The sequence below is a fragment of the Haemaphysalis longicornis genome, unplaced genomic scaffold (genome assembly GCF_048455015.1).
Source record: "Haemaphysalis longicornis isolate Haplotype H1 unplaced genomic scaffold, Haemaphysalis longicornis Haplotype H1 scaffold_11, whole genome shotgun sequence".
In the NCBI taxonomy this organism is placed as follows: domain Eukaryota; kingdom Metazoa; phylum Arthropoda; class Arachnida; order Ixodida; family Ixodidae; genus Haemaphysalis; species Haemaphysalis longicornis.
The window spans coordinates 126,231,834-126,257,668 of NW_027526214.1; the positions used below are offsets into that span (position 1 = coordinate 126,231,834).

The 25,835-nt window shown below is 48.0% G+C and overlaps 1 protein-coding gene and 1 long non-coding RNA gene across 2 annotated transcripts in view; one reads left to right on the forward strand and one right to left on the reverse strand.

The window, feature by feature from the left end:
• The window catches only part of LOC144161000 (uncharacterized), a 121,331-nt gene that overhangs the window by 65,910 nt on the left and 29,586 nt on the right, over positions 1-25,835 (forward strand). The window contains exons 3-5 of the mRNA XM_077692068.1: positions 14,869-15,869; positions 17,256-17,507; positions 25,348-25,602. Of these exons, the coding sequence (XP_077548194.1) occupies positions 14,869-15,869; positions 17,256-17,507; positions 25,348-25,602 (1,508 nt within the window). The remainder of the gene's footprint in view (positions 1-14,868; positions 15,870-17,255; positions 17,508-25,347; positions 25,603-25,835) is intronic.
• On the reverse strand, positions 6,086-11,520 carry LOC144160911 (uncharacterized). The gene is made up of 3 exons (XR_013320439.1): positions 11,229-11,520; positions 8,696-8,780; positions 6,086-6,205 (listed from the first exon to the last, which is right to left on the reverse strand). It is a non-coding gene; the product is annotated as an uncharacterized LOC144160911 (long non-coding RNA).

Consider the following 25,835-nt stretch of genomic DNA (forward strand, 5'->3'; position numbering starts at 1 on the left):
AGACACATCGGGAAACGGAAATCACTTCCTTGTATCCGCTTTTCGCATATCTGGACACAAAAATTATCTATCCAAATGGTAACGGGAAACAAATTCGTTCATTATAGCCGCTATTTCGTCAAAGCCAGGTTCACTGGGTATGGGCTGCACTGTATATGAGCTGAATGGACTCTTTGGTATTTACATAAGGGAATTAGGTTCGATAATCTCTTGGAGAAATACACCGGCATTTACGGGTGTATAAATTGTATTATATTGGAGCTGGTGGATTCCTGAATACTGCTGAGGAATTTATCGGGCGGATGGGGTTTATGAATCTTTAGCGGTGTAGCCCATAACTATCTCACGGTGCGTTTTTACTCGTTCTGAGGGAAAGTTACCCACTGCCCGCTTGTCGAAAAAAATTGGCTCCAATCCATGGTGTGAAGGTGGTTGGAAATCAAGGCTTTAACCAAGCCCCACAACAGTCAGTTGAATTCACGTCAGTTGAATTCACACACGTGGCTCTACAAAGAGTCGTTGGCGGGGGCGGCGTCCCGAACGCCGCAGCAGCGTCGGCCACGGCCTGGCTGGAGCGGCCCGGCCGTGAGTCGGGAGAAAGAAAACGGAGAGGAGCGCCTTTCGAAGGGTGAGACGGCGGAACCTAGCCATCCTGATGTGCTAGCTTGAGGCTTCACCGGCACGCAACACAAGCGCGGACACCGGAACAATTCGTCGTGTGAGCTTAGGGATTACCATTTATGCCGATTTAAACGAGTCAGTGTAGTAACCAAAACAGACGACTGGGCGAGTTGGTACATTGTCTTGCTTGGTAACAGCGCAAATAAAACAGGACACAAAAGGAAGAAGGAACGGACACAGCGCTGACTTACAACTGAAATTTTATTGCGGTTGCCAGCGGTTTTGTAGGAACACTGGCAATAACAACAAAAAGGAAAAAGTAGAAAAGGAGAAGGAAAAGAAAAGTTTTTATACAGGATAACATGAAAGGAATAGATACATCACGTATTTCTTGGCGTGTCACGATAAGAATTTTGGGAAGGCAAAAACTCACAGTGGTCATGACGAAACGAGATAAGTACAAATGACGTAACAAAAATCATGGTCGCAATCGAACCGTGGGACAGGCCTAAGTAATCTTCATTTACCGGGAGGGGTGCGCTGCGCCAAGTACTGACACTCCTTATCTGAGATTGAGATAGATGGAATGCTTACGCATTGTTGTCCTAACTTTAAGATTTCGTTGGCTTCTAAAATTTCCTGCACGATTTGGTTGTCATGCTTCCCTACTTAGGCCTGTCCCACGGTTCGATTGCGACCATGATTTTTGTTACGTCATTTGTACTTATCTCGTTTCGTCATGACCACTGTGAGTTTTTGACTTCCCAAAATTCTTATCGTGACACGCCAAGGAATACGTGATGTATCTATTCCTTTCATGTTATCCTGTATAAAAACTTTTCTTTTCCTTCTCCTTTTCTACTTTTTCCTTTTTGTTGTTATTGCCAGTGTTCCTACAAAACCGCTGGCAACCGCAATAAAATTTCAGTTGTAAGTCAGCGCTGTGTCCGTTCCTTCTTCCTTTTGTGTCCTGTTTTATTTGCGCTGTTACCAAGCAAGACAGTGTAGTAAGTTTGAGAATTGCGGGAAAGCTGGGGGAACTTTTATAATCGCTATTTTCCAGGACCAGTTGCTTCTTTCACATCTTGTGATACGTCTTAAAACGCAGACGAATTCGTAATAACCAATTTAGAAAACGGAGGGCCTACACGATTATCAGTCCAGGATCGTCCGCGGACGATCGAGACGCGATCCGGCACTCGATTTTTCCATCTTTTCCTATGGGACTACCGGTCCGAGGGCGGTCCTCAGACTGACTGTGGACCCTCTAGGACTGGTAAATCGAGGAGGCCCTGAATCTGATTCGTAGCAAGCAGTGCTGAAAAGGTAGCGTTTCTCTAGTGGCCAGATGTGGTCACTACATGGTCTAGTACGTGGTCTCTACATTTTGGTTTCGCACTCTGTAAACCAACCGTTAAAGTATGTTTGCCGTACGAACACTTAGTTCTGTTGGATGCGGGTTACTTTGGAGGTGTTGTGGTAAAAGTTAATAAATCCGTGCGCAGGCACAGCGTAATTGACGCGAAGCTGGACCAGAACAGGCCCAATACAGCCGTCGCTAAAGCAGACGACAACGCCGCACCGTGGACGGCGCCGCCGGCGACCGCGGGGCACTCCGAGCGGCAAACGCTGGGTTATAGTGAACTAGAATACCAAGTATTCTAGTTCACTATAGCAGAGTTGCACGTCCATCCGCCAGCTTGAGTTGCAGTCGTGCGGGAAAGCCACCCGTCTTGCATGTAGGAGCTGCAGCTGGGCTGCCGCGACAGCGGCAAGGAGGAGTGGCGCGGAGAGAAACTGGCGCCCGATAGTCGGCTGCTTATCAGCTGAGCGAACGCTGCTCCGCCGCTTCCGCGACCGGCGATCCTCAGTTGAGCAGAACTGATTGAATACGGGGTCTTGTGCGCAGCACGGGAAGCGGGCTTTCCTGTCGAACTGGAACCCGCGGCATGTGGCAGTCAGACGTGCAACTCTTGCGCTACGCGAGGAACTGCACGCCATAGAGTTTCTTACAATATACACTAGAGAGGAAGCTAGCGCTAGCGTCGATGCGGCTCACATAAATGCCGTCATGGGCCGCAATTATACATCGCGCTCGCCTTAGTTTCATCATTGGCTTGGATTGAAACGTTTTAGTGACCGAAAATTTAAACAAAGTACCACAAAAACCTGAACAATATTGTGCAATTATGTAAGTGGAAAATAAAAACAGGCTGTTTTAGAACTAAGGAAAAAAGAAGTAAAGCGTATTTTTGCCGGAACGGTTGTGCCTGCTATTCCGCATGCCAAGGTTGTAGTCACGAGCAAGGTTAATATTTGGCAGGAAAACTCATTAGTGACTGATTTTATTAATTTTACCATTGTTGCAAATAATAAGTTGCTTTTTTTCCGGGAACAAACTGACACTCGCCATAAGTTGCTTGAAGAATTTGGAAAGTTTTTTGAGCGTGCCTATTAAAACGTTCCCTTCGTGGTGAACCGGTGAACCGACCGCCAACTAGTTTAACAACAAAAAAGAAAACGTGGCGTTAAAGATTCGTGAACGATGAAAGATAGGACGCATACAAGAGCCCGTATCTGTCGTATCCCCGTGGTCGTATCTTGTCTTCGTCGGAGTACGCTTTGTTTCTCCTTTTCGTGGGCTACAAATTACCCGCTAATGTTACCAATATTACCCGCTCAGTCATGCGTCCTTCGACTGCGCCATGAGCAACGTCAGGTGCGATCACGCACGGCCTGCTGTTTCACCGAACACGGCTACCACAGAACAGGGAGGATTTCGGCTTCCTTGTAGCTCGTAGACGTGTTAATGCAAAGTGAAGAAAGCAAATCCCAAAAACCGCGTAAGAATACAATTGTCATGCCAATCCCAAGCCAAAAAGGGGGGTCTTCCCATGTACCCCCACGACGACATGGCTTACAAGGCGCAATTTCCTCTCTAGTATACTTACAAATAAACTCTGTGCTGCACGCTAGGTTAGAGCCACTAAATAAGCTACGCTTAAGAGTAACGACACTGACGAACGGCGGCAGCCATTTTGGTGCCTGATGCAAGTGTGGTCAGCTTTATGCGCCCTATTGCGGCTGACGTTGACGAGCGGAATTGGTCCGGGCGCCGCTTGGCAACCATGGCAGCTGTGTTTACTTTTCGAAGATTTAGAGACAGCGCGCCGGTGCGATGCGGTTAGGCTCGGTTGCACTAGCGTAGCTCATTTAGTGGCTCTAAGTTGAGCTAAAGCCACTAAATAAGCTACGCTTTTTAAGTGGCTATACGTTACGCTAGGCCACTGTCATTCTATTCCAGCCGGAAGCGATGCAGGCGTTTAACACCTTCCCGCCGGTTGAAACAGCCCAGTAAGGGGCAGCACGGCATCGCTACTCTGTCTAGGGGACTAAAAACTCACTCCCAACGTGTCACGCAGCCGCACTGCGCTCAGAAACTCCCGACTTATCGAAGAGCGCGCGCGCGGCAACACAGACGCACCAAAATGTCAGCGCCCATGGGTCTTCCCGTGGTTAACAAATGCCACGTGACGAGTTTCGACCAATGGCCGCAATGGCAATGACAGAAAAGAGTGCCGATACTCTGAAACCTCATCTAGTGGTTCTGCGCTAGGTAAATTCGCAGCGCCACCTCTAGTGTGCTCTGTGCGTGAAACCCTCCGCTCCCGCGCCCCTCCTCCCTCCCGCCGCCGCCGCCTCCGACGCGTTGGGAGTTAGTTGTCCCGCACGCCACCAAAGAAGCGTTGGCTAGAAAGCTTTGCTTTAAAAAGCCCGTGAAAAAAGAAATGACAACGGACCGGCAGGCAACCAGAATACTGCACTGCCCACCAGCGACCCACATCCTAAATATGCCTACTTGTTGCATTTTATCATTCCCGTGAATGCAGAGGTTGTGAAGTAAAAACTGCTTACGTCACTCGTCCTCTTCTACATTGCTGTTACATCAGAGAGCGTCTGGAAGGAATGTTTACGCATTAGTAGAGCAACTTTCAGAATTTTCGTACCATTTTCCGTAGACTGTCAATGGTTAAAGAAGGCAGGTAGAATTGCGTTTGTTGCGCGTGAAAGGCGGCTCCGTGAAGGGGCCCCAAATTTGTGGCCGGTGCTGCGTCCACTTACACGCTCTGCATGGTGTTTCAATGCAGAATTGGAAGCAAAATAAACCGTGACATTGTTTTATGTGAAAGGAACAGCTTTGAATTCGATCTACGCTATTCCGGCCCCGCACGTTGTGCTCACCAAAACAGATTTAGTAAGCATTAAAAAGCCTCTAAGAGTGACTCTCTAAAATGTCAGGGCTGACCTAAGGTAAGTTAATAGATTGATCAGTGCGTTATCTGATTGTTAGCAATAAAGACGAGCTGCAAAAAAAAAAACAAAAAAAAAACTGGAGGCACAGCTAAATCTCACAGACCTGATGTTTATCGGTCGCGTCACCTGGACATATCGGTGACGTCATAAAGGCTGGGTAAGATTTTTTTGGCTCTTGGTTATAAATAATCTTTCCGAAAGGGTTCGCGAAATGTTTCAGGCTTGCGAACCGGTTCGCGAACACTTCGGTGTGTAATTTAGCCGAACTGGAACTGAACCAGAACGAAATTATTTCTGCTGAACCAGAACAGTAACCTAAGCGGTATTTTTTTTCGGTTCGACACACTGATATTAATTGAGCTAGATTTACCGAGGACAGTTAGCCGAGGATTTACCGAGGAAAGCGCACAAGGAACGAGCGAGAAAACAAGCAAGTGCTTACTCTCAACTGCAGATTTAGTGACCCACGAAATTAATACATAAAAGCGAACCACATATTGGAGCACTTTCTGATAAAAAGTGGCAGACATTTTGCTAACGCACTTGTTACCTTCTAAATTTACATAACAGGCCTCCGCGAGCTCGCTCAGGTTGTATTAATTCTACCGATGCAGCATATCACTTTTGTTACACAAACAGCCACACTTGTGGCGACGCAAAGGAAGGTCCCTTATGAAAATTTCTATGTCCAGTCAAAAGACAGTCTGCGTCCCGAAGGAAACAGACTGCGTGCGTCCTGTGTGTTTCCTCTGTGTTGGAATTTCGCCACCGACTTTCTGCGTGCTCCAAGTGTCCCGTGTGTTTCCGTCCTCCATGCGTCCAGTCTATCTCCCAAAGGCAACACAGACACCATACGGCCTTTGTGTGTCCCCTATATGTCTTGAAGGCAACAGACCGCATTCGTCCCTTGTGTGTCCGCTGTATTGAAATTTCGCCACCGACTTTCTGCGTCCTCCAAGAATCCTTTATGTTTCCGTCCTCTACGTATCCCACAAGCTTCCACCTTTTGAGTGCCCTTTGCATGCTGTCAAATAACAGCGCCCAACAGCCAGCTGCATGTAGAAAATGTCAGCTAGCTCCACAGTCACTGTTTCATGCTGCAGCTGTTTCTGTAAGAGCAAGCTGACGAAAATCACATGAATCACACGACTCTTGCAAACCTGACTATTTTATTCAGGTTGGATCCATACGTGCTGCTGCCGCCTGCCACACCAGGTGTCGCCTCATCTTTACCCCTCACAGGACGGGATAGCCACTGCCACGCTTGAACCTGAAATGACAAACGCATTGATCGCATATGAAGGGGTTTAAACAAACACGTCTCAAACATTTGCTGGTTATGCTTATAAATATAAAGGAGTGTTCCCATACAAAACTGAACCAAGTATCCTGAAAGAGAAAGTACAACTTCTAGGTTGCAAAATTAGCCACAAAATTTAGACCACATAAATTAACTAATGAACTTACGAACATCAAATATGACATACTGTTACATAGGCAACACAACCCAGAACTAAGTACTGTTTAGATTCATGGCCTCCTCATGACGGGCATTTATACAGCCTCGCAAGAACATTTGAGATGAGATTATTGCAGCAGCATTGTGGGAACAAAGCAATATGGGGGGGGGGGGGCAGGGAAGGCAACATAAAATTGCATGAACATGCTAAGACAGGCATTGATCAGTCGTCATCATGAGTAGTTGCTTGTGTCTACGCGTTCTTTGGAACCTATAAAGGCAGCAGTTTTATTGTACATTTTGTTTACGATGCAGCACTTGCATTGTCTAGTTTGTTTGTCTGTGCTTGCTTACAAAAAGCAAAATGTACATCACCATGAACTGACCAACCTCTAGGTTGGCTCCTCACTTCTTATATTTCCTTGTGTCGATGGGTAGCAGACACAAGAACAGAAATAAAAAACAACCCTACAAAAACGTGGTGGATAGCACACTTGCACCCATCATTGCACGCGTGCCGCGTGGTCACTCATCCCAATAGATGTACAGTGCACGGAGTGACCCCCAAGCAGCGAAAGCTGGGCGTGGTCGCTCTGTACTTTGTGAAAATACAAGCTACTAGAAAGATTTGACAGATAGCACAAACAGTGCAGGTGCGCCAACTTTGCACCATGGCACGAATTTTTCAACGCACAACAGAAAACGCACCGGTATGTCAGTGACACCGTGGAGGAGAAATTCGAAGACAAACCAGGACATCAGTGACAGTGAAAGGGTTAAAGCGGTCGAATACAGCAAATTTAATTTCAGGGTTTATGCTTACCAGCAATGAGGAAAGCTACCGCAGTAACTTGAGCCGACTACTACTCTGTAACGTGCACTCAAATGCTAAAAACACAAGCATTTTTGCATATGTTTGCACACAGAGCATTCATACTGTTCGGAAATAATGCAGGTTTTTCCTACTATCAACATCATAATATTGCTCCCAACCACGCCATTTGATTTGTTTACAAAATGTTTTGTTACAAGCACCTGGCCACACCCTGCAATCTTATCCTTTTTTAAGGGAACCGTCTTTTTCCCCTTTTTCCTTTGTATGCTGCACCAGCAGTCCTGTTTGATATGGAAAGGCTGTTGCTTTGCGATCCCTATCCTAGCTTTTCCTGTTTTCTATTGAAAATGTTCTCGATCTAAATGAATGAGTGCAAAAGAAACCCTGCAGCTCCTCACTTCGCCAACGCTCATCCATGCACGTTCCTTTGCCGACTCCTTCGAGGTTTGTGTTTTTTTATGTTTACTGCGGAGCACAAGTTTGCTCCGATAATCTATATTTTTACAAAAACCCTGCATTATCCGTGGCTACATAACAATATTCCAAACAAAGTCTGATACACAAACCAGAACCCCCCACAGCTCTTTCTTCAATTGCTGAGAACCCTTCTACAATTGATTGATTGTAGGGTTTAACGCGCCGACGCAACGCAGGCGATGAGGTGCGCCGTAGTGGAGGGCTCCGGATTAATTTTGACCACCTGGGGATCTTTATCGTGCGCCGAAATCTCGTACACATGGGCGTTTTTGCTTTTCGCCTCCATCAGAAAAGCAGCCGCCGCGGCCGGGAATCGAACCCGCGACCTCAAGCTCAGCAGCGCAACGCCTTAGCCACTGAGCCAACGCGGCGGGTACCCTTCTACAATTAGGACCATCATTATATTTGCTAGAGTAAATAGCTGTTCGAAGGGGGGGGGGGGGGGGGCTACGATGGCCAGTGAGAGTACACTACATGAAACACAGTGGCAAAAAGGCACGCAATACACCCTTTTCACTGCTAGGCACACGTTGCATCTAGGGCATTGAAGTGAATTCACCTAAATTCTATTTCTGGGTGCATGGAATTGTTTCACTCATGTAATGTAATCCATAATATGACTTTTGAGTAGAAGTCTGTAGTTCATCTGTTCATCTATAGTTCATCTGTAATAGGCGGTAGAAGAAAAATCCCCACACACTGTCTGTGGGTACCACGCAACTACCACAGTGAACAAGGGTGACAAAGCCGTTATTAATTCATGGAGCAAGGACGCAGCCCTGATGCGACAAAAAAAAAAAGAAAGGTACCAGGAAGTTTCTCACCCTCATCGGTTCCTTATTTTTTGCCCCATCTCTGCAATGTTCTTATGTCTTAATATCACTAAGGTACCACAAGAATGCCATAATGGTTTTCTATGTTTTCATGTTCTCTCAGCCTTCAAAATCGAGATTTTCATGCATTTCACAGCCGTAATGAACTCCACTTACAGGTCGTGCAGGATAGATAGAAACAGGAGGCAGCCAATTCTTCTGGTAGCTCGCAACGTACATCCTCCATGTCAAACACCTGGCCCTGTAAAAAATGGAAGTTCAAGTAGTAAACAAGCCGTAAATATGCGGTATAATGCCGTGAAATACTCGCTCTGACAGGACATGACAGAATGTCTTTTTTGTAGGTGCAAAAAAGGCACCTTCAGTTCTTTCAAGCTAAAAAATAAGTACAGTGCTCACTGATTGAAACGCAACACTGCGAGCGTGTGGCCGCCAATACATGCAGCGCCGTCCATGGACGCCGCTGTCGCTGACAGCGCACCGCTGTCGCTGCGGGGAACCACTGCCCCGCTTATTGGCAACCGGAAGCAGCAAGCTTATGGTCAAAACACTCTCATCCTCGTGGTATACCACAATGCAACACCTAGCTTCCACGGGCGTCCACTGGCGGCGCTGCATGTAGCGCAGGCCACGCGCTTGCAAAGTCGCGTTTCAATCCGTGAGCACTGTACATACATTACAATCCTTACAAGGCTTTCAGCCATACTTTAAAGGAACAGAAGCATCCTTACACTGAATTAATGTTAAACTAAGCCTATTAAATATCCCTAGGTGGTAGAAATCTGTGGCCCCAGATTTCCACTGTGCAAGCATATTCTCTGGTCCAGAGGGTGCGAAACATGGTTACGGCTTTTAAAGGAGCCATGAAGAGAAAACACAAGTTTGGTTGATTCAAAGGATTCCGTTGCTAGAATCATGCTGACACCATTTTTAACATAAACTGCACTCAAATAAGCTACAAATTAGGAACAAAGGAAATGGCCATGCGACCCACTAGCTCATTTCCCGCAACAGAACCTATGTCATACCAGCCAGCTCTGCAGTTAGCGGAGGGCGGCAACAGCAAACGCGAATTAGGCAGAGGCTATAAGCTTGCCGAATGAACTATTTGCGCTTAAATTTAGGGCACATTCTTTTTACAGTAGTAAGAATGGTGGGACCAACAGTAAAGGTTAGCAAAGCACACGTAAGCATAGAAGTACCGATGCGTACTGCTGTCGGTACTGCGCGCACTATGCTTGGTTTAGCTGCACAGGACTGCGGGGCTTTGGGGTTGTCTCGGACAACAATGGCCGATTGACACAAGCAACGGTGTCTTACGTGACCATATTTGTGGAGCGAGCACTATGTTTCACGAAACGATTTTCTCGCTGAACAAAAACAAGCCACGTTTAAATACGGTAAAAACAAAACAAAAGCAGAAAGCGGCTTGCCACGGTATGGTGGCACCATCTAGGTTAACTAACGGTAAAGAAGGTTTCCCAATCGGCTGCAGAGCGGTCGGTTCCTGTGATGTCATTGCAGACCCTGAAAATGCACGATTTAGCGGGAAACCCAAAATTTTAGCTTCAATTAATGAATTTCTCAGTGAATAAAGCATCGTTTGCATTTGGACAAGTGCTGGGGGCACCATACCACACGAAATCTTTCGAATAACACAAACTTGTATTTTGTCTTCATGGAGCCATTAAAATTCTCTCTGAGGCACACGGTGATCGTCTCAGCGTGCCAATACCTCCAAGGGGTAGGCAAGTTGAAATGCTGACGAAACGAAAAAACAGGATGGCGAAGGAGCACGGTGGCAAGCCCACGCCCTGTTTAATCTTTTTCGCACCGTGATTGTATCCCCATCACATGCATATTTGTAAGAATCAACACGTTTAACCCATGCTCAACATGTTACGGTCAACACAATTTATGCAAGCCAGCTTCAAATAATGTCACACCACACAAGAATTTCTGTCTGATCATGACGATGCTGGATGAGCTTAGGAAGGTGGAAAAATTTCTTGCATTAAAACAGTGAAAGCTGCCCTGTGACTGCACCAGCAATGCAGGCTGGAACAGCATGTTTTCAAGCTGCGACGTCTGAACAATTATCTGGTCAAATGTTCACTGCCTAAAGACCTTGTGCATGCGGTACTACTTATAAAGTTGCTAGCAATGCTTAAATGTTGAAAATTCAACGTATATGCAACTCTTACGTATTATAACTACAAATGTAATGCAGCCTCCTTGCATTTATTTACCCGTAAACGAAAACTACCCGTTAGAACAATGCTAAGCTGCCTACGTCCTGTAAAAAAATATACTGTGGGTCAACTGCCTCCTAAAAAAAAAAAATCGGGGAGTGGGCGTTTTGTTTTACAACCATTAACGCAGTTTTCTTTTTTTTTTTTTTTCATGCAACAAGCTTTAGCGTCGAATCCACCCAAGCCAAGCTGCGGCCGCTGGGCCGTCAGCATAATATTTTCGTTGCCGGCAATGGCAAGGGGGTCGATCACTCACACAGCATACTGGCCGCCGCTCCTGGAAGCTCATTATGACCGCGCCGACGCAGCCGGTAATTTACAATAAAAGAAGCGCAGCGAGCCGAACACCAAGGAATATACTCAACACGTTTAACAAAACAGCACTGCGGCAACGCGTAATAAAATTTTAACATGCACCACGATAAACAATTACTTACGGCAGAACACGCAGCATTTTTCACACGTCGCGTCGACAGACTGGAACTTGCAGTAGAGACTCTTGATTCACGTAGGCACGCACAACTTGTCAGGTATTTTGTCAAATGGCGACCTCGATGTGCGTTTGCTACAGCAGCGCAGTACGGCGACGACACAGACGCTTTGCCAGCACTCACGATGTTTCAGGTGGCACAAGAGCACTAACACGTATTACGGCAGGAGGAGCACGTAGTAATTCACGTAACACCAGCAAATCGAAAACAAACCACCAAAACCACGCACAACGAACAAACCACGATTTTTCTTGCGCACCTATAACAATGACTGCATATATGCTAGCCTAGACTAGACTTATTACTACAGTTGGCTATCTAGCAGTCATAGAGTTTTAGCAGTTACTTTCTTTCTTCATCATCACCCCTGAAGCAAACTAGGCAGACGCCATTATAGTATTTTGTTAAAGTTGATAATAGCAAACATATATATGATGGCAGTATATTTTCTTGATGCGAGCAACGTCTTTTGTTGTCGTAAGTTGTTGCTACTCAAAAGCGAATAAAAATGGATTAACAAACGAAGTTATTATCATCGTCATCTACATCTAGAATGACTGTTTTGTGTTTTGTTCAGCGTCCAAGCATTCACCATTCACTGTTTGTGGGCTTTTCACAAACAGAACGGCCGGATAAAAAAATTATTCCCCGCAGACATACGCAAACACACGCGCACACGCATACGCGCGCACACACACACACACACACACACACACACACACACACACACACACACACACACACACACACACACACACACACACACACACACACACACACACACACGCGCGCGCGCACGCACGCACGCACGCACGCACGCACGCACACAAAAGCACCGTGCGTCAAATCCACGCAGGCAAACAATTCACTCAAATGGAGGCTTAGCAAGACTATGTGAGCTCAAGTATTTAAAGCTAGGTTTACGACCTGATCGTGCGCTGTGATTGGTGGCTGGAGCTAGTAATTTGTGTACTGAACAGTGCGTGTTGTGTTGTCGCCAAGCAGGCAATAAGGAAAAAAAAAAAAATTGGTGGCTCGGAGGTTCAGTTCTCGCCTACTGATTCAAAGGGCGGAGGTTCGAATCCCGCTCAGTGAACTTTGTGTTTTTTTTTTTAACCGTGTTTTAATTGAAGTTTTCTGCCTTAGGTTATATTTTGACATTGTTGTTGCTCTTGTTGCTCTCGTCTGGCTGTGTCCCTTTTTTTTCTGTCGCAATATATTTCTCCCGCAAGCTCTGCCCCAAAAAACAGTACACCGCTTCAGCATTTAGTTGCAAGGATAAGCCATTTTACAACGACCCTGAAGGAAAACACAGACTAGGACAATCGGAAGCCACTTTTTAGGTTGTTTTTGTTTTCATTGCTTCGTTTTCTATTCGGCTTTTTGTGTTCTTTTTACTTTTTCTGGTCTGTATATTCTTCTCCCTCCCACTTTTTTTTCGTAAGGGGAGGGACGAGGCACTTCGAACAGCCTCGTTCAATATGTATCCTTCTTACGCCACTGTTTCATACAAACGTACCAGTTGGTAATATTAATTCTGCGAATTTATCAGACCTCACTAGCACGAAATAACGTATACAGTGCTGCAGAATTTCCACAAACCATCGGCATTGTTTCTTACCATCTCTAGCCAAGCCAAAAAACTTAACCTTTCGAGTATAATTAAGGCTTACATGCTCGACTTTATGTTTACTTAAGGAAGCACAATCTTCAGAAAAAGAATGTAAGGCAACAAATAGTTATCCTTCCTCCCAATGTCCTAGAGGCAACACAAAAGACATAAGTCAGTCTTTTGACTTCATTTTGCCTTCAGTACATACATAAGCAACAGCATTACGGCACACAGAAGAATTAAGACAGCAAATTCAAGTTCTATCTTACAGCCTTTGTCCTAGAGGCAACACAGGGGAAACAGGCCAAAGTCTTTTGACTTCATTTTGCCTTGAGTACACACATGGGCAATAGCATTGCGGAACTCAGAAAGAGAAGAAAGCAAGTCATTTTTAAAGTTTTATACCTCTCATCCGAAATAAAATCTTTGTATCGAAATTTAAACTTTGTCTTTGCCATAGTACATATAAAGGTAAAACATCATGGCTGTTTATCCGGCAGTCTATAAAAAGTACACAGCCTGCTTATGTCCTAGAGGTAACACAAAGGAAAAGTCAAAAGAAAGGCCACACAGTCAACATGCAGGAGACACAAAGTAAACAGAAAGGAAAAGTTCATTTTCATAAGGGGTTGGCGCTAGTGATATTCCTTATCGAACAGTCATCGATTGTGCTGGTCCAGGGGTTCAGATTTCGCATTGTCTGTTGGGGGTTCTGGTTCGAACCTTACCCGGAGCAAATTTACCTAGATTTCCTCTCAACTGAATCAATTATTTTGTGTATAGGAGCTACTTCGAAAAATGGGGCCTAATTACTAAGTGGTTTTTAATGTTTCAGCCGTCTCTAATGCCATCCGGGGGCCATTTTGGCGCACGTGCATGGCATTCAATTGCGGACCCAATAAACAACTCTTTAAAATGTGACCTTCCCCGTGGAGGGCCGAACGTCGTGCTTGCATTACGTGATGTTGCAGGGAAGAGAGAACTCGTGAGTCGAATCTCCCGTTCGTTCGCCATGCACTTTAGTCTTGGCTGAGTGAATTGGTCAATCGAATGCTTTTTCGGGGAGTTCATCCACTCGATTCCCGAGAAGGTTCAAATTCAAATTTATAATCATAGCCTCGTTTTCGGAAGAGCTATTTGATAGGAATAGATATTTAGAACGTACGTAGTAACTGTCACGTTGAATTGCCGTTCAGGTGTAGCTAGTTGCAATCACTAACATAATGTTTGTGACTTGCTGAGTACTCACGTGTGCTTTTGTAACGTGGCAAAACGCTATGCTCATTCCTGCAAGTAATATTGGCGTTTTACGGTTCGAGGTTAGATGGTGCTACGAAGCTGGACTGCGGTGTAATTTAAAGGGCAACTGTACTGAAATTTTTGCTCGGCCAAATTTCTTTTAAACGTAGAGTACATGCCACCAAACCAACTGGGACATCAGGCGTAGCCCCGTGAAATGCATTTTGAACCAACTGGCCCCCCTTCAGACATTAATAATAATGCATTTTCAGTAAAGTAGCTCCATCGCAGACGACGCCGCACCTGCCGTCGGATCGCGTGAACAGCTCTGAAGCGGAAGTTGACATGCCGGCAGGCCGGCTTGCTAAGCGAGCCCCGCTGGAAGAGGCTTGTGCGCGCTCGAAGCCGTTGCGCGCAGCGGGGCGGGCCGCTCGCTCGCCGGCTGCAGCCTGTCCTTATAATGCTCTGCTCAATTTCGGTTTTCGCTGGTCGCTTGCGCCGTGCACGCGTGGATTTCGGCTGTCATAGTCCGTGTTTTGCAGTCTTTTTAGCCAGACTATGCGAAAATAGGGGGGCCAAGTTTTCAGTGCGGTCCTTTAAGGGGCGCCGAAATCTGGTCCGCATAGCCGGCGCGCTTCGCCTCCGATTAAGAACACCTGCAGGGGTGTAGAACAGAAACGCTGGAGAAAAAAAAAATCAAACTGCCCTCGTCTCAGCGTTGCCTTCCCGTTTCAGGGGTTCGAGTGGAGGGTGGCGCCCGCAGCAGCACAGCAAAGCCCGAAACAATCACGTACCGGATGACGGTTTTGGACAGCCCGAAAAACGACACGGAGCTGTACAACACCACTTCGGGCAGTGTCATCATAGTGGGCAGGAACGCCAAGATGCGCTCCAAGTTCTTCCAGGGCGACCCAACCCTCACCAATGCCGAATCTAGGACGTCGGGCGTCCGCAAGGCGAAGATCATCAACGATGCTGACACCGATGGTAGCATGACGGTGACGAGCGGTAGAAGCAGAGGCGATTCAGTCCCGGAGTCCCGCATCGTCAATGATCCCCAGGGTTATTTCCCCATCAAGGGCTTCATACCGATCATCGGGGTTCCGGAAAGGAAGCCGCATCGACAGGGAGGAGAACACTTCGTGCCGAGCGACTTCTTTTCGACCGGCAAGAGCGGCCCGAACCGGAACGGTCCTCCGGGGGTCGAGTACTCTCCCGAAGCCCCGCCTTCCATGCCCTCGCCTCAGCAGCCCACGTACTACCCGAGAAAACCGCAAGCGCCCCCCAACGGCCTGCCGCCCATCGTGAGGCCCGAGTTCCACCCGCCCAGGAGGTCCTACGACGGGGACGGGGACAAGAGCGATCACCAACTCGGGCCGTTCAGGCAGCAGCAGGTGCAGCGGCCCGAGGAAAGTCGCGGCCACTTCGGCTCGGGGAACGCGCTGGGCACGTCGTACGTGAGCAGCGCAGACCTACCGGCAGAGGAACCGGTGGACTTGGGCCAGGAGTGCGTGTGCGTGCCGTTCTACTTGTGCAAAAACGGGTACGTGGCCAGCCCGAGGAACGACCACGCCGTGCCTGGCGGAAGCCCGGGCGGCAGTGACCTCGTCATACCCATCGACGAGCGAAGCAATCACGACGCCGGCGCCGGGAGCGACGCGTCCAGTCGCGGCCCCGGGAGCAACGAGAGCCACCCTCAGGTCGAGTCGAGGATGAAGAGGGAGCTCACGAACGAGGTGAGTTCAGAGAGTCGACTAGCATTGCCGCATTCATTCCAACGTCTCTTCCGAAAATGTCCATTCAGCGCTCGTGATTGCTCTTGCGAGCCTTCCGACCGGTGGATGTGCTGCGTCGCGTCCGATATTCGTCTGCTTCCAGCCAATTAGGGCTCGCTCCGCCCTAACGGAGCGAGCTTAATGTGCACCTAATGTGCTTTTCGCCTACAAAGCATCGCCAAACAGTAAGCATCGCCAATCTTTAGCCTTCAAGTCATATAGGCAGACTTAAGTGCGCGAGGAACGCTTGTGAGCGGCGGGTGACACGGCATTCTTCTGTAAACTGTAGGAGTTGTGTTTCCTTAATTCGAGTGCAAAGGGAAAATGGCGTTGAAAGAAAAGTGGTAAGCGTGCTGATCGCCTCCGGATGCAGGTACAGGTGATGGGCTTTAATTTGGCGACTTTTGCGCAGAATGTGAGGGAAAAGACGACGGCCGGACATTCTCAACACAAACTAAGCGCCGAGGCGTCCTCAGAGGTTTTCTTTCCTTCTTCTTGCTGTCTGAAGGCAAAGAACTCTGGCATCGTTTCGAAGAAATTGCGCTTCCTGCAGCCTTCCTGTCTTGCAGTATTCCGTCCTGGTCTAACACGGTCCCTTCAAGACAAATAAGTAAAACCGACTGCCGTGCGTGGTATGACATTTAACTGTAGTCTGCCGTCCTTGCACATCCATCCCAATTTCGCCACTTGGGCGTGCCGCCACGGCGTGAACTGTCTCCGTGCATTGCTGCCCATGTATCGGCGTTTTTCTGGGGCACTTCGTGCGTCAGAATGGCCCGAAAACACGTATGAAGATTTCGGTCAAGAGAAACAAACTAACGTTCAGCGCGCAAAACAGACAAAGAAGGTTTCCGAACTTAATTTTAATTTATGTTATCTACACTAAACCTTGATTGACTATGGAGCGCCAAATCATTAAAGCCCATTATGTAAGTTTGCGCGGTGAAACATTGTTTTTAGGTGAGGGGAGGGGGGCGGAATCCGTGGCTTCACTTTTAGCAAAATGCAAGAGTATTCGCGCGAACTCCATGGGACCAACGGAGGGCACGAAAACGTGGGCCGGACAAATCCGATTCGGTTCCGTTTTACCAGGACATTACCATTAGATTAAGAGCTACAGAGCATTCGCGACATTGCCGCAAAGTGTTTTCTGTCGCCGGACACGATCGAGCCATCGGTGGCGGCGTTTGCTCGGTTTAACGCGCCAACGCTGCACCTCGGACATGCCATGAGTGCTCCGGATGAATGTTTGACCGTTTGCCGGTGGTCTTTAACCTGCGCCGAAATGTCCCTGTTGGGATCCGGGTCCTGGGCGGGTAATCGCATGCCCCTCCGCCCTGTATGCAGAGTGCGAGCGTGCTGGACGCGCCGCCGGCGTACGCGACGGACATCATGCAGCGGATGCTGGGCGTCAGCTTCGCCCACTGCGGCGTTCTGCGCACCTGCTGCAAGCTGCCGCCGCGGGCGCCCCCTTTCCTCCCCGGGGGCGGCCCCGGGGCCGAGGTGCTGGCGCAGCTCTTCTCCAAGAAGGCCTTCAGCCCGCCCCTGCCGCCGCACAAGAGGCCTCTGGGCGCCAGCTTCGCCGGCGGCCTGCCATTCGTGAGTGCGCTGCCCCATCTTTCCTGGAACCGAGCTTTCGCGCCCGAAATTCCTACCGCTCAGGAAGCATTGCAGGAAAGTGATATTTCGCATAGTGCAAATAGACAACTAGAGTTAGTCTTCTACCAAAAAACCTTCTCGCATTCCAACGTCTCACTTGCTAAATAACACTTCAGTGTTATTTGGCCCTGTAATCTTGGTAATCATCAAGGTAATCATCAATCGCATGACATCTCATCGTCGAAATATACTATCAGATGCCGCTTCACAGGCGTGTGCAAATAGATTTTTAAGCAAATAAATACTTCATGAACCCTGCGCTATAACGAGCCATCATTGGTCATTCAAGCACATTGTCATTGATTAGCACAATCCAGCTCAGTCAATGAGGGCCTGAACCGAAAAAAATGCTTAATGCCCTTCATGGTTTTGTTTACAACAGCAGCACGTAAGTTATTTTTTGTGACTGCGGTGCTTTTGGCAACTTCCAATCTGCAAAGTAAGCGCGCGTTGTGCGGTGTGTGCACGCGTCTGCTTGAGAGCGCTCGCTTTAATTGGTACCGCATCTACCTTGGTGGGGTTTTCGAAGGAGACGAAAAACAATCGCACGATAACGCATATCTTGGCAACAACAACAACAAAATTATTTTGCTTACCTCAAGCGTGTTTGCTGTCCGAACAAAAAAAAAAAGAATGCGCGCGGACGCGCGCAAGGCCTTCAACCCTGGAGTTGCGGGTATACGGTTGCCTTCATGAGGGTTTTATTTATTTATTTATTTATTTATTTATTTATTTATTTATTTATTTATTTATTTATTTATTTATTTATTTTACAGCAAGCCACTATTTAGGCCCAAACAGGAGGGGCAACAAAACAACAAAAGGACTAAGCAACACGAGACTGGCATGGTTTCGGACAAAGCAGGAAGCGCATCGGAGTACATCCTTTCCCCCAAAAAATAAATAGTGGAGTCCGTTTCTAAAGCACACGCTGCAAGGATAGCCGAGGGCATCAATGCCATCAAGCGACCATCGCCCATGAGCTTCTAATCAGCTTCTATCAGATTATAATCGCGAATCTTCTAATCAGCTGTTCGTCGCTAGCCTGAGCTAAATGCCTGGATCTCCACGTTTGATTTTCTTAAATAGCGACCGGAGAGGCGGCGGGAATGGAGTTTCTTACTGTATACACTGAAAAGGAATCTGGCGCTAGCGTCTATGCGGCTCATATCAGGGCCGCCTGTGTCGTCATGGGCCGCCATTATGCCGTGCGATTGATTGATTGTGGGGTTTAACGCGCCGACGCAACGCAGGCGATGAGGCGCGCCGTAGTGGAGGGCTCCGGATTAATTTTGATCACCTGGGGATCTTTAACGTGCGCCGAAATCTCGTACACACGGGCGTTTTTGCTTTTCGCCTCCATCAGAAAAGCGGCCGCCGCGGCCGGGAATCGAACCCGCGACCTCGTGCTCAGCAGCGCAACGCCTTAGCCACTGAGCCACCGCGGCGGGTTACCGTGCGCTTGCCTTAGTTTCGTCCTTGGCTTCGATTGAAACGTTTCAGTCGCCGTACATTCGAACACAGAGCAACAAAAACGCAAACATTGGTGGGTTATTATATATGTGGAAAATAAAACAGGCTGTCTTAAAGCTAAGGGAAAGGAAATAAAGCGTATTTTGGCGGGATGGTTGGGCCTACTATTCCGCAGCCCAAGGTGGTAGTTACCAACAATCTTGATATTTTTTTGAAGAAAACTCATTAGAGACCGTTACTTTATTACGTTTACCGTTCATTCAAATAATAAGTTTTGAACAGCTTGTAAATGTTTTTGAGCATGCCTAGGACAACGTTGCCTTCGCGATGAACCGAAATAGATATTCTTAGTAAGTATACTAGAGAAGAAACTGCGCCTGGGAATTCATGTCGTCGTGGGTGGGGGGGGGTGGGGTCTGAAGACAACCGCTTCTGGCTTGGGCTTGGCATGAAAATTGGATTCTTAAGTGGTTTTTGGGACTTGCTTTCTTCACTATGCATTACATGTCTACGAGCTACGAGGTAGCCGAAATCGATCCTGTTCTGTGGGCGCAGTGAGCTGTGGCGGTGAAAGAGAAGGCAGTGCGTGATCGTGACTCTGCGCTCGTCCTGTCTCTTCTTTTCCCTCTGCCGTCCGTATGCGCAGTTTCACGTCTAAGTTGGTAATGGACGGAGTGAAGGAACGCATGACCGAGCGAGTAATATACCGCCGCGAAACGTGTAACTGACGAAAAAAAAAAAACAAACGTAATTCGAGAAAGACAAGATTCGACAGATACGGGCGCCTGTATCCGTCATATCTTGTCTTCGTCCACGACTGTTTAAGGTAAAGCTTTCTTTTTTTCTTCAAGTATGAATCAACTCGCTCAGCAACAAGTTTTGTTTTTCTGCAGCTGACGGTCGGTGCACCGGTTCACAACGAAGGCGACGTTTCCATAAGAACGCTCGAAAACATTTCCAAGCTCATCAAACAACTTATTACTTGAAATGATAATAAAAAATAAAGTCAGTTGCAAGTTAGCGGTCGTGGTTGTCACTTTCGTCTTCTTGCGTTTAGTCTGCGTTGGGCTGTTTCCCTCTTTGTAGTTGGAGAAAGCATGGGTTGCCAATGACCAAGTTTCTCCAGCAAAATTACGCTAATCCTGGAATGTGATGGATATGAAAGTAAAAACATCCCCCTCGCGAGGGGCACGATCAAATGCAGAGCATTTCCGCGGGGGGCGTGCCTGCAAGTCTTATGGATTACGTATTGGTTGTTGTTGTTGTAATTGTTGTCTTCCAGCGTAGACATTGTCGATGAAGTCGATGGTGAAACGTGCCGTGAACCCCCTGCCGCGGCTATTACGCAACGTGGAGAGGCTACGACGCAACGTGGCGCGGCTATGACGCAACACAATCCAACACAATCCACTTTAATCCAACCCAATTTAAATCCAAGCCAAGCCAAGCCAAGCCAAGCCAAGCCAAGCCAAGCCAAGCCAATCCAATCCAATCGAATCCAATCCAATGCCCTTCGCGAGAGAATGTTATAGCGCCGAAATCGCGCCACCACATGCACGCGAACCGAACGCGGCGAGAGAGGGTGTTGCGAGCGGAGAGAAGGCGAGGAGGACGCGGGGGAGAGGGCGCACCTGTGGCCGACAGTTGAATGAGTCAAGGATATAAGGCGCGTGCGTAACCTTCCATTCTGTGTCGGCTCCGTGGAGCAGTCGGTAAAGTGCCGTGTACCTTGCGTTCCGCCCGCAGAGTCGTGGGATCGAAACCTGGCGTCGGAAGGTATTATTTCTTTATATTGTGTAGGGTGCGGACTACGTAGTGATGCGGACTACGGACGCCAACGCGGGTGACATCGTGAGGTACTAAAATGCTCTGCATTTAAAATATTAAAATAAGAGTCTCTAATGAGTTTCCCCCAAAATAGTGACATCGTTGTCAACTGACAGCTTGGCTTCCGGAATAGTGGGTGGAACCGTTCCGGCTAAAAGACGCTTTGCTTTCTTTTCCCTTAGTTTTAAAACTAGCCTTTTTTGTTGGGTGTAGCCCGAAAGAACCCATTCCCGTTTGACCCCTTCCCGTTTGAACCCATTCCCGAAACGCCCTTCCCGCTTGACCCGTCCCATGTGCGCCCGTTCCCGAAACGACCTTCCCGCTTGGGCGCTTCCTGTTTCAGCCCGTTCCCAAAACACCCTTCCCGTTACAACCCGCTCCCAAAGCGCCCTTCTCATTTGAGACCGCATCGTTCCAACCCATTTGTATTTCTGAAAATATGTTTTACCGTCTTCGAAACTGTTCTCCAAAATGTGCTTACAAGCAACGGGTCATGCACTGAAAACTTGTATGCAGGAAATTTTCCGGAATCGACCGATATTTCCGGCCGATAAAAGTTTCTGAATGCCTTAGGCCGATACTGCCCTTTTGACACAAAATTTGTAGCGGCGAAAGTGTACTAGAAAGATACCCAATATCTTGAGTAATGCACGCATTGGATTTTTCTGCAGTTGGTGTTCGTACGTGCGGCAGAAATTTATTTATTAGCCACTCGTATGCTCATTGTTTCGAGCGTAGCTTTGTCTTCGGGTTCGAGAGATCTATAGATCAAGGATGTCTGTAGGAGAGACTTTAAAAAAAGGCAAAAACATGTGCATAAATCTGAGAATTGGCTACTAATGCCTTTCCTGCGTGAGTAATGGGCAGATTTTTTATTTATTTACCGATACTTTACGGCCTGGTCGGGCTCATGCAGGAGTGAACATAAAACACATCAGCATTGGTTGGCGTAGTTTAAAAACGCCCAACACAAATAAGTAAAAGACATAAATATGTAATAGACGCAAAGAGGTCCGAACGCAAAGGGGTCCGAACAACGATATACATTCGTAATGTGTAACGATATACATTCGTAACGATATACATTCGTAAAAATGCCGCCACCAGGCTGCCAAAAAAGTAATTTCTCTCTGTTCCCTTGAAGTGATATGGAAAGGTGACGGCGATGAATCCGCCAGTGCGACGTGCAAAGTAAACAACGCCGATCGACTCCTGGCCTAAACGTTGTTTTGCTGCGTTGTGTGAATGCGGTTTGCACTCGGGGATCTTGTCTCTGTGCACGTCTTCTGCAAGGAAGTGTGACAGCCGGTGCTCGGCGAAACACGCATATGCGTCGCGAACTAGAACAGCGGGCCAGCATACATGAGAGAGAGAGAGAGAGAGAGAGAGAGAGAGAGAGAGAGAGAGAGAGAGAGAGAGAGAGAGAGAGAGAGAGAGAGAGAGAGAGAGAGAGAGAGAGAGAGAGAGAGAGAGAGAGAGAGAGAGAGAGAGGGAGAGAGAGAGAGAGAGAGAGAGAGAGAGAGAGAGAGGCCCCGCGATCTTCTCTGCATGCTGCGGATGATGAGGCCGAGTAACGGTTGACACCAACCTACGGGGAATGCACAAGCAACCGCCGCCGGCTGAACGAGTGGGCCATATATGTCCCCCTGGTGCTGTGAAGGTTCAAAGGCAACAAAACAGCGCAAAGGACGGGATAAGGAAGTTGTTCTTTTTTATCACGCCCTTCGCGCTTCGCGCTGCAAGTATCCTAGAATCCTGCAAAGTTTCGTGACGGAGCTTGCAACATAGAGCTAAAGTTGTCCATTTGCCCCTATCCGTAGGGCCGGAAAGGGGTAGCTGCTGCACAACCGAACGACAGTAAATGAAACGCTCGTTGAGCTTTGTCATATTTTGCTGTTGTTATAATTGAATTCATGGATTAGAATCGGCATTGGGTTCCAAGTCCTCGAGACTTTGTATTCGATCCTACGTTCCACGAGAGCTGTAGCATAGCGTTACCGTATTTACGTTACCGTTTACCGTGTTTGCGGGAGTCGAATGCGCATGGGGGAGAGTTTCAGGTACGGTAACTTTCCGGCACATGCTTTACCGTCGCCAGCGAACTTCCTGGGCAGACGAAGTGTAACCTCGCGTTTTACCCGCCGCGGTGGCTCAGTGGCTAAGGCGTTGCGCTGCTAAGCACTAGGTCGCGGGTTCGATTCCCGGCCACGGCGGCCGCTTTTCTGATGGAGGCGAAAATCAAAAACTCCAGTGTGTACGAGATTCCGGCGTATGTTAAAGATACCCAGGTGGTTAAAATTTACACGGAGCCCTCCACTACGGCGCGCCTCATCCCCTGCTTTGCGTCGGCGCGTTAAACCCTACAATCAATCAAATCAATCAACCTGGCGCCTTGATTACAGGAAATGCAGTGGGCGAGGTGCTTGATGCTTGGTACAGCCGTTAATTCTTTGAGGGTCACGGCGTTACATGTACGGCATCGGCAAACACTGTCAAAATGGTCAATGACGTGCATCTACGGCATTGCTTGTACCTTTAAAAACGCGCCTTTTTCGCCAACTGCGCCACTTGCTTGGTATGCGTGCCTTTTTCGCCACTTGCTTGGCATGTGCTGCCAGACTTCAGAAATGCGTCAAATTTTTTTCTTGCGCCGATGGCTCTTCTTTTTATTTTTTTATGATTTACTTCAGCGGCGCGCCGGCTCTCGCTTGCGCATCCGCTAACGAGGGGACGCGCTGGGTATCACCCACCGGGCACCCGGCCGCCTCTCGCTTCTTGCACCTGCCACAGACCAAGGTCGCCTGCGAAACTGATGAGGCTCTTCTCTCCTGTTTTGTATTTTATAGGCGGTGCGCCGTCTATCGCTCCCGCATCCGGCCGCGCGCGCGCAGCGGCTGGTTTCGGTATCGTCCTGCGGGCGCCTTCACGCTTTTTGCGCCCACGAAACTGATGTCTATCTGATTTTGATTCACTGAAAAGGTGCCGGTTGACACGCTCTTGCTTTATTTTTAGAATTTTTCTTGTGTTACTCATAAATAAACCACATATATGAAACAACACAAATAATTTTTTTTTCACTTTAGGTCACCCTAAAAAAGTTAGAATAAGATTTTCTCGAAATAGATTCATCTGAAGAATTTAAATCAGCAATAAAAAAATCGACCATGGGGGATCGCATTTGGCGAAAACATTCCACCCTGAAAGGGTTAAAAGTAATTTTAGTTGACGTTTTATTAAGTTTCTCTCGTTAAATAAAGTTCAGGAGCACGACAAACCACTGTTTTTCTCAGATAGGCGAGCGAAGTCGCAGCCCCTAATCTGGCTACTCCTCGAGGCCTCAAATAGTTTGGAAAGCTTTCTGGGCTTGCAGAGTGCTTTTAGGCTTCCAAACTTGTGCTGGGCCAGGTAGTGTACTGCAACATATTTCGCTGACTTCTTGCCTAAATGCTTAGCGCGGGCGCAAATTCTAGTTTACTTTGATTTCAATTCTGCTTAGTAGATGGCGGCCCCAACATGTTTTTTTTCTAATGCTCTACCGTTGATGGGATAACGAGAGCGCTTCCGCTACACAAAACAAACGTTAGCTTCGTACTGTTACATGCATGGAGTGTAACATTCGCTTCAAAGACCGATATGTATCACCAATGTTGTCCAGTTAGCAGTCCTGCAAGTGTACTCACATGAATGGAGTAGCCCGCAGAAAAACATCGCGCAACGTCTCGTATAATTTCAAACAAAACCTGCTGCTTTGTGAATTGAAAATCTTAAATTACGTTTTGTTTTGAAGTAAAACATCTAGATCTTGAGAAAGTTGTGCCCGCAAGCATGCTGTACGAGCGTTTCTCTTCTGGCCGTCACGCCCGTATGGCCTTTATTTCTTTTTCCATACGCTACTTTAGACGGATAAATCCGTCATGCTTTCACCTCCACTCGGTGGCATAATTGCGCTACAGTAAAAGGGGCGCCTTCGTCCGCAGAACAAAATCCCAGCCGGCAACGTTGGGCGTTCGTACGTAGCAGTGTTGCCCATATCTGCCCAAGGTGGCGCCATATTCTTTTGCAACGCATACTTTTGCTCAGCAGGCCTAAAGGCCGCTACTTCTGTAGCGACTATCTATGTGTTGGTTTCCCTGCACAGCGTTCGCGTACCAAGTCGCACCGACGAAACATTTGGAACCTCGCGGCAAAGCCTGCTTTCATGCGACTGTTGCAGTAGCTCTCAATCTGATGATCTAGGTATTCCGGAGAACACCGGAATCGACTTTTATAAGGACAACTCCATGGTTACGGCGAGTTTCGTTTACTTGTCACAGTTAGTTCGCAATGTACAGGTTTCATTGGGCTCAGTTTTTGATTTTTTTCAGCACTCTTTACTTTCGCACCACGCTTGTTAACTTGAACGAGCCATCGCTCTGCACGAAACGTTGGTGGCATTGCAATGGACGACGCGGCTACAAAGGCAGTCGTTCCCTGCTCGCAGCGGAAGCCGATCCGGAGGCCTCAGGTGCCCATCGACGCCACGCTGCCGTTCCCGAGCATGGTCGCGGCGCAGCACTTCCCGGCGCAGCACTTCCCAGCGCCCTCGGTGGGCGTCTTGGGGCCCACGTTCCCGGGACCGCCAGGCACCTCCTCGTACCCGACCTGCGGCGCCCGCAACGCCTTCGGCATCCACGGCCGCGTCAAGAACCTCCACTACCCGGAAAGCGGCGCCGACTTTGCCGAGTTCCCCTGGCACGTGAGTTCCTCGGACCCGTGTGGCTGCGGGCTAAGTTCAGCACATCGGATAGGGTAGCGGTACCCGCCAAGAGGAAGAAAAAACGAGGAAAGACGCCCACAGGGTGTAGCATGACAGAAGTCGACTTAGGTGCCCCGGGCGATATTTCTTCACTTTGTTCTTGCTTCGGTGCTGTCCCTCAGCTTTTTAGGCGCCACTTCCCGGGGCACCGCTTTCCTTACAAGGAACCTTTC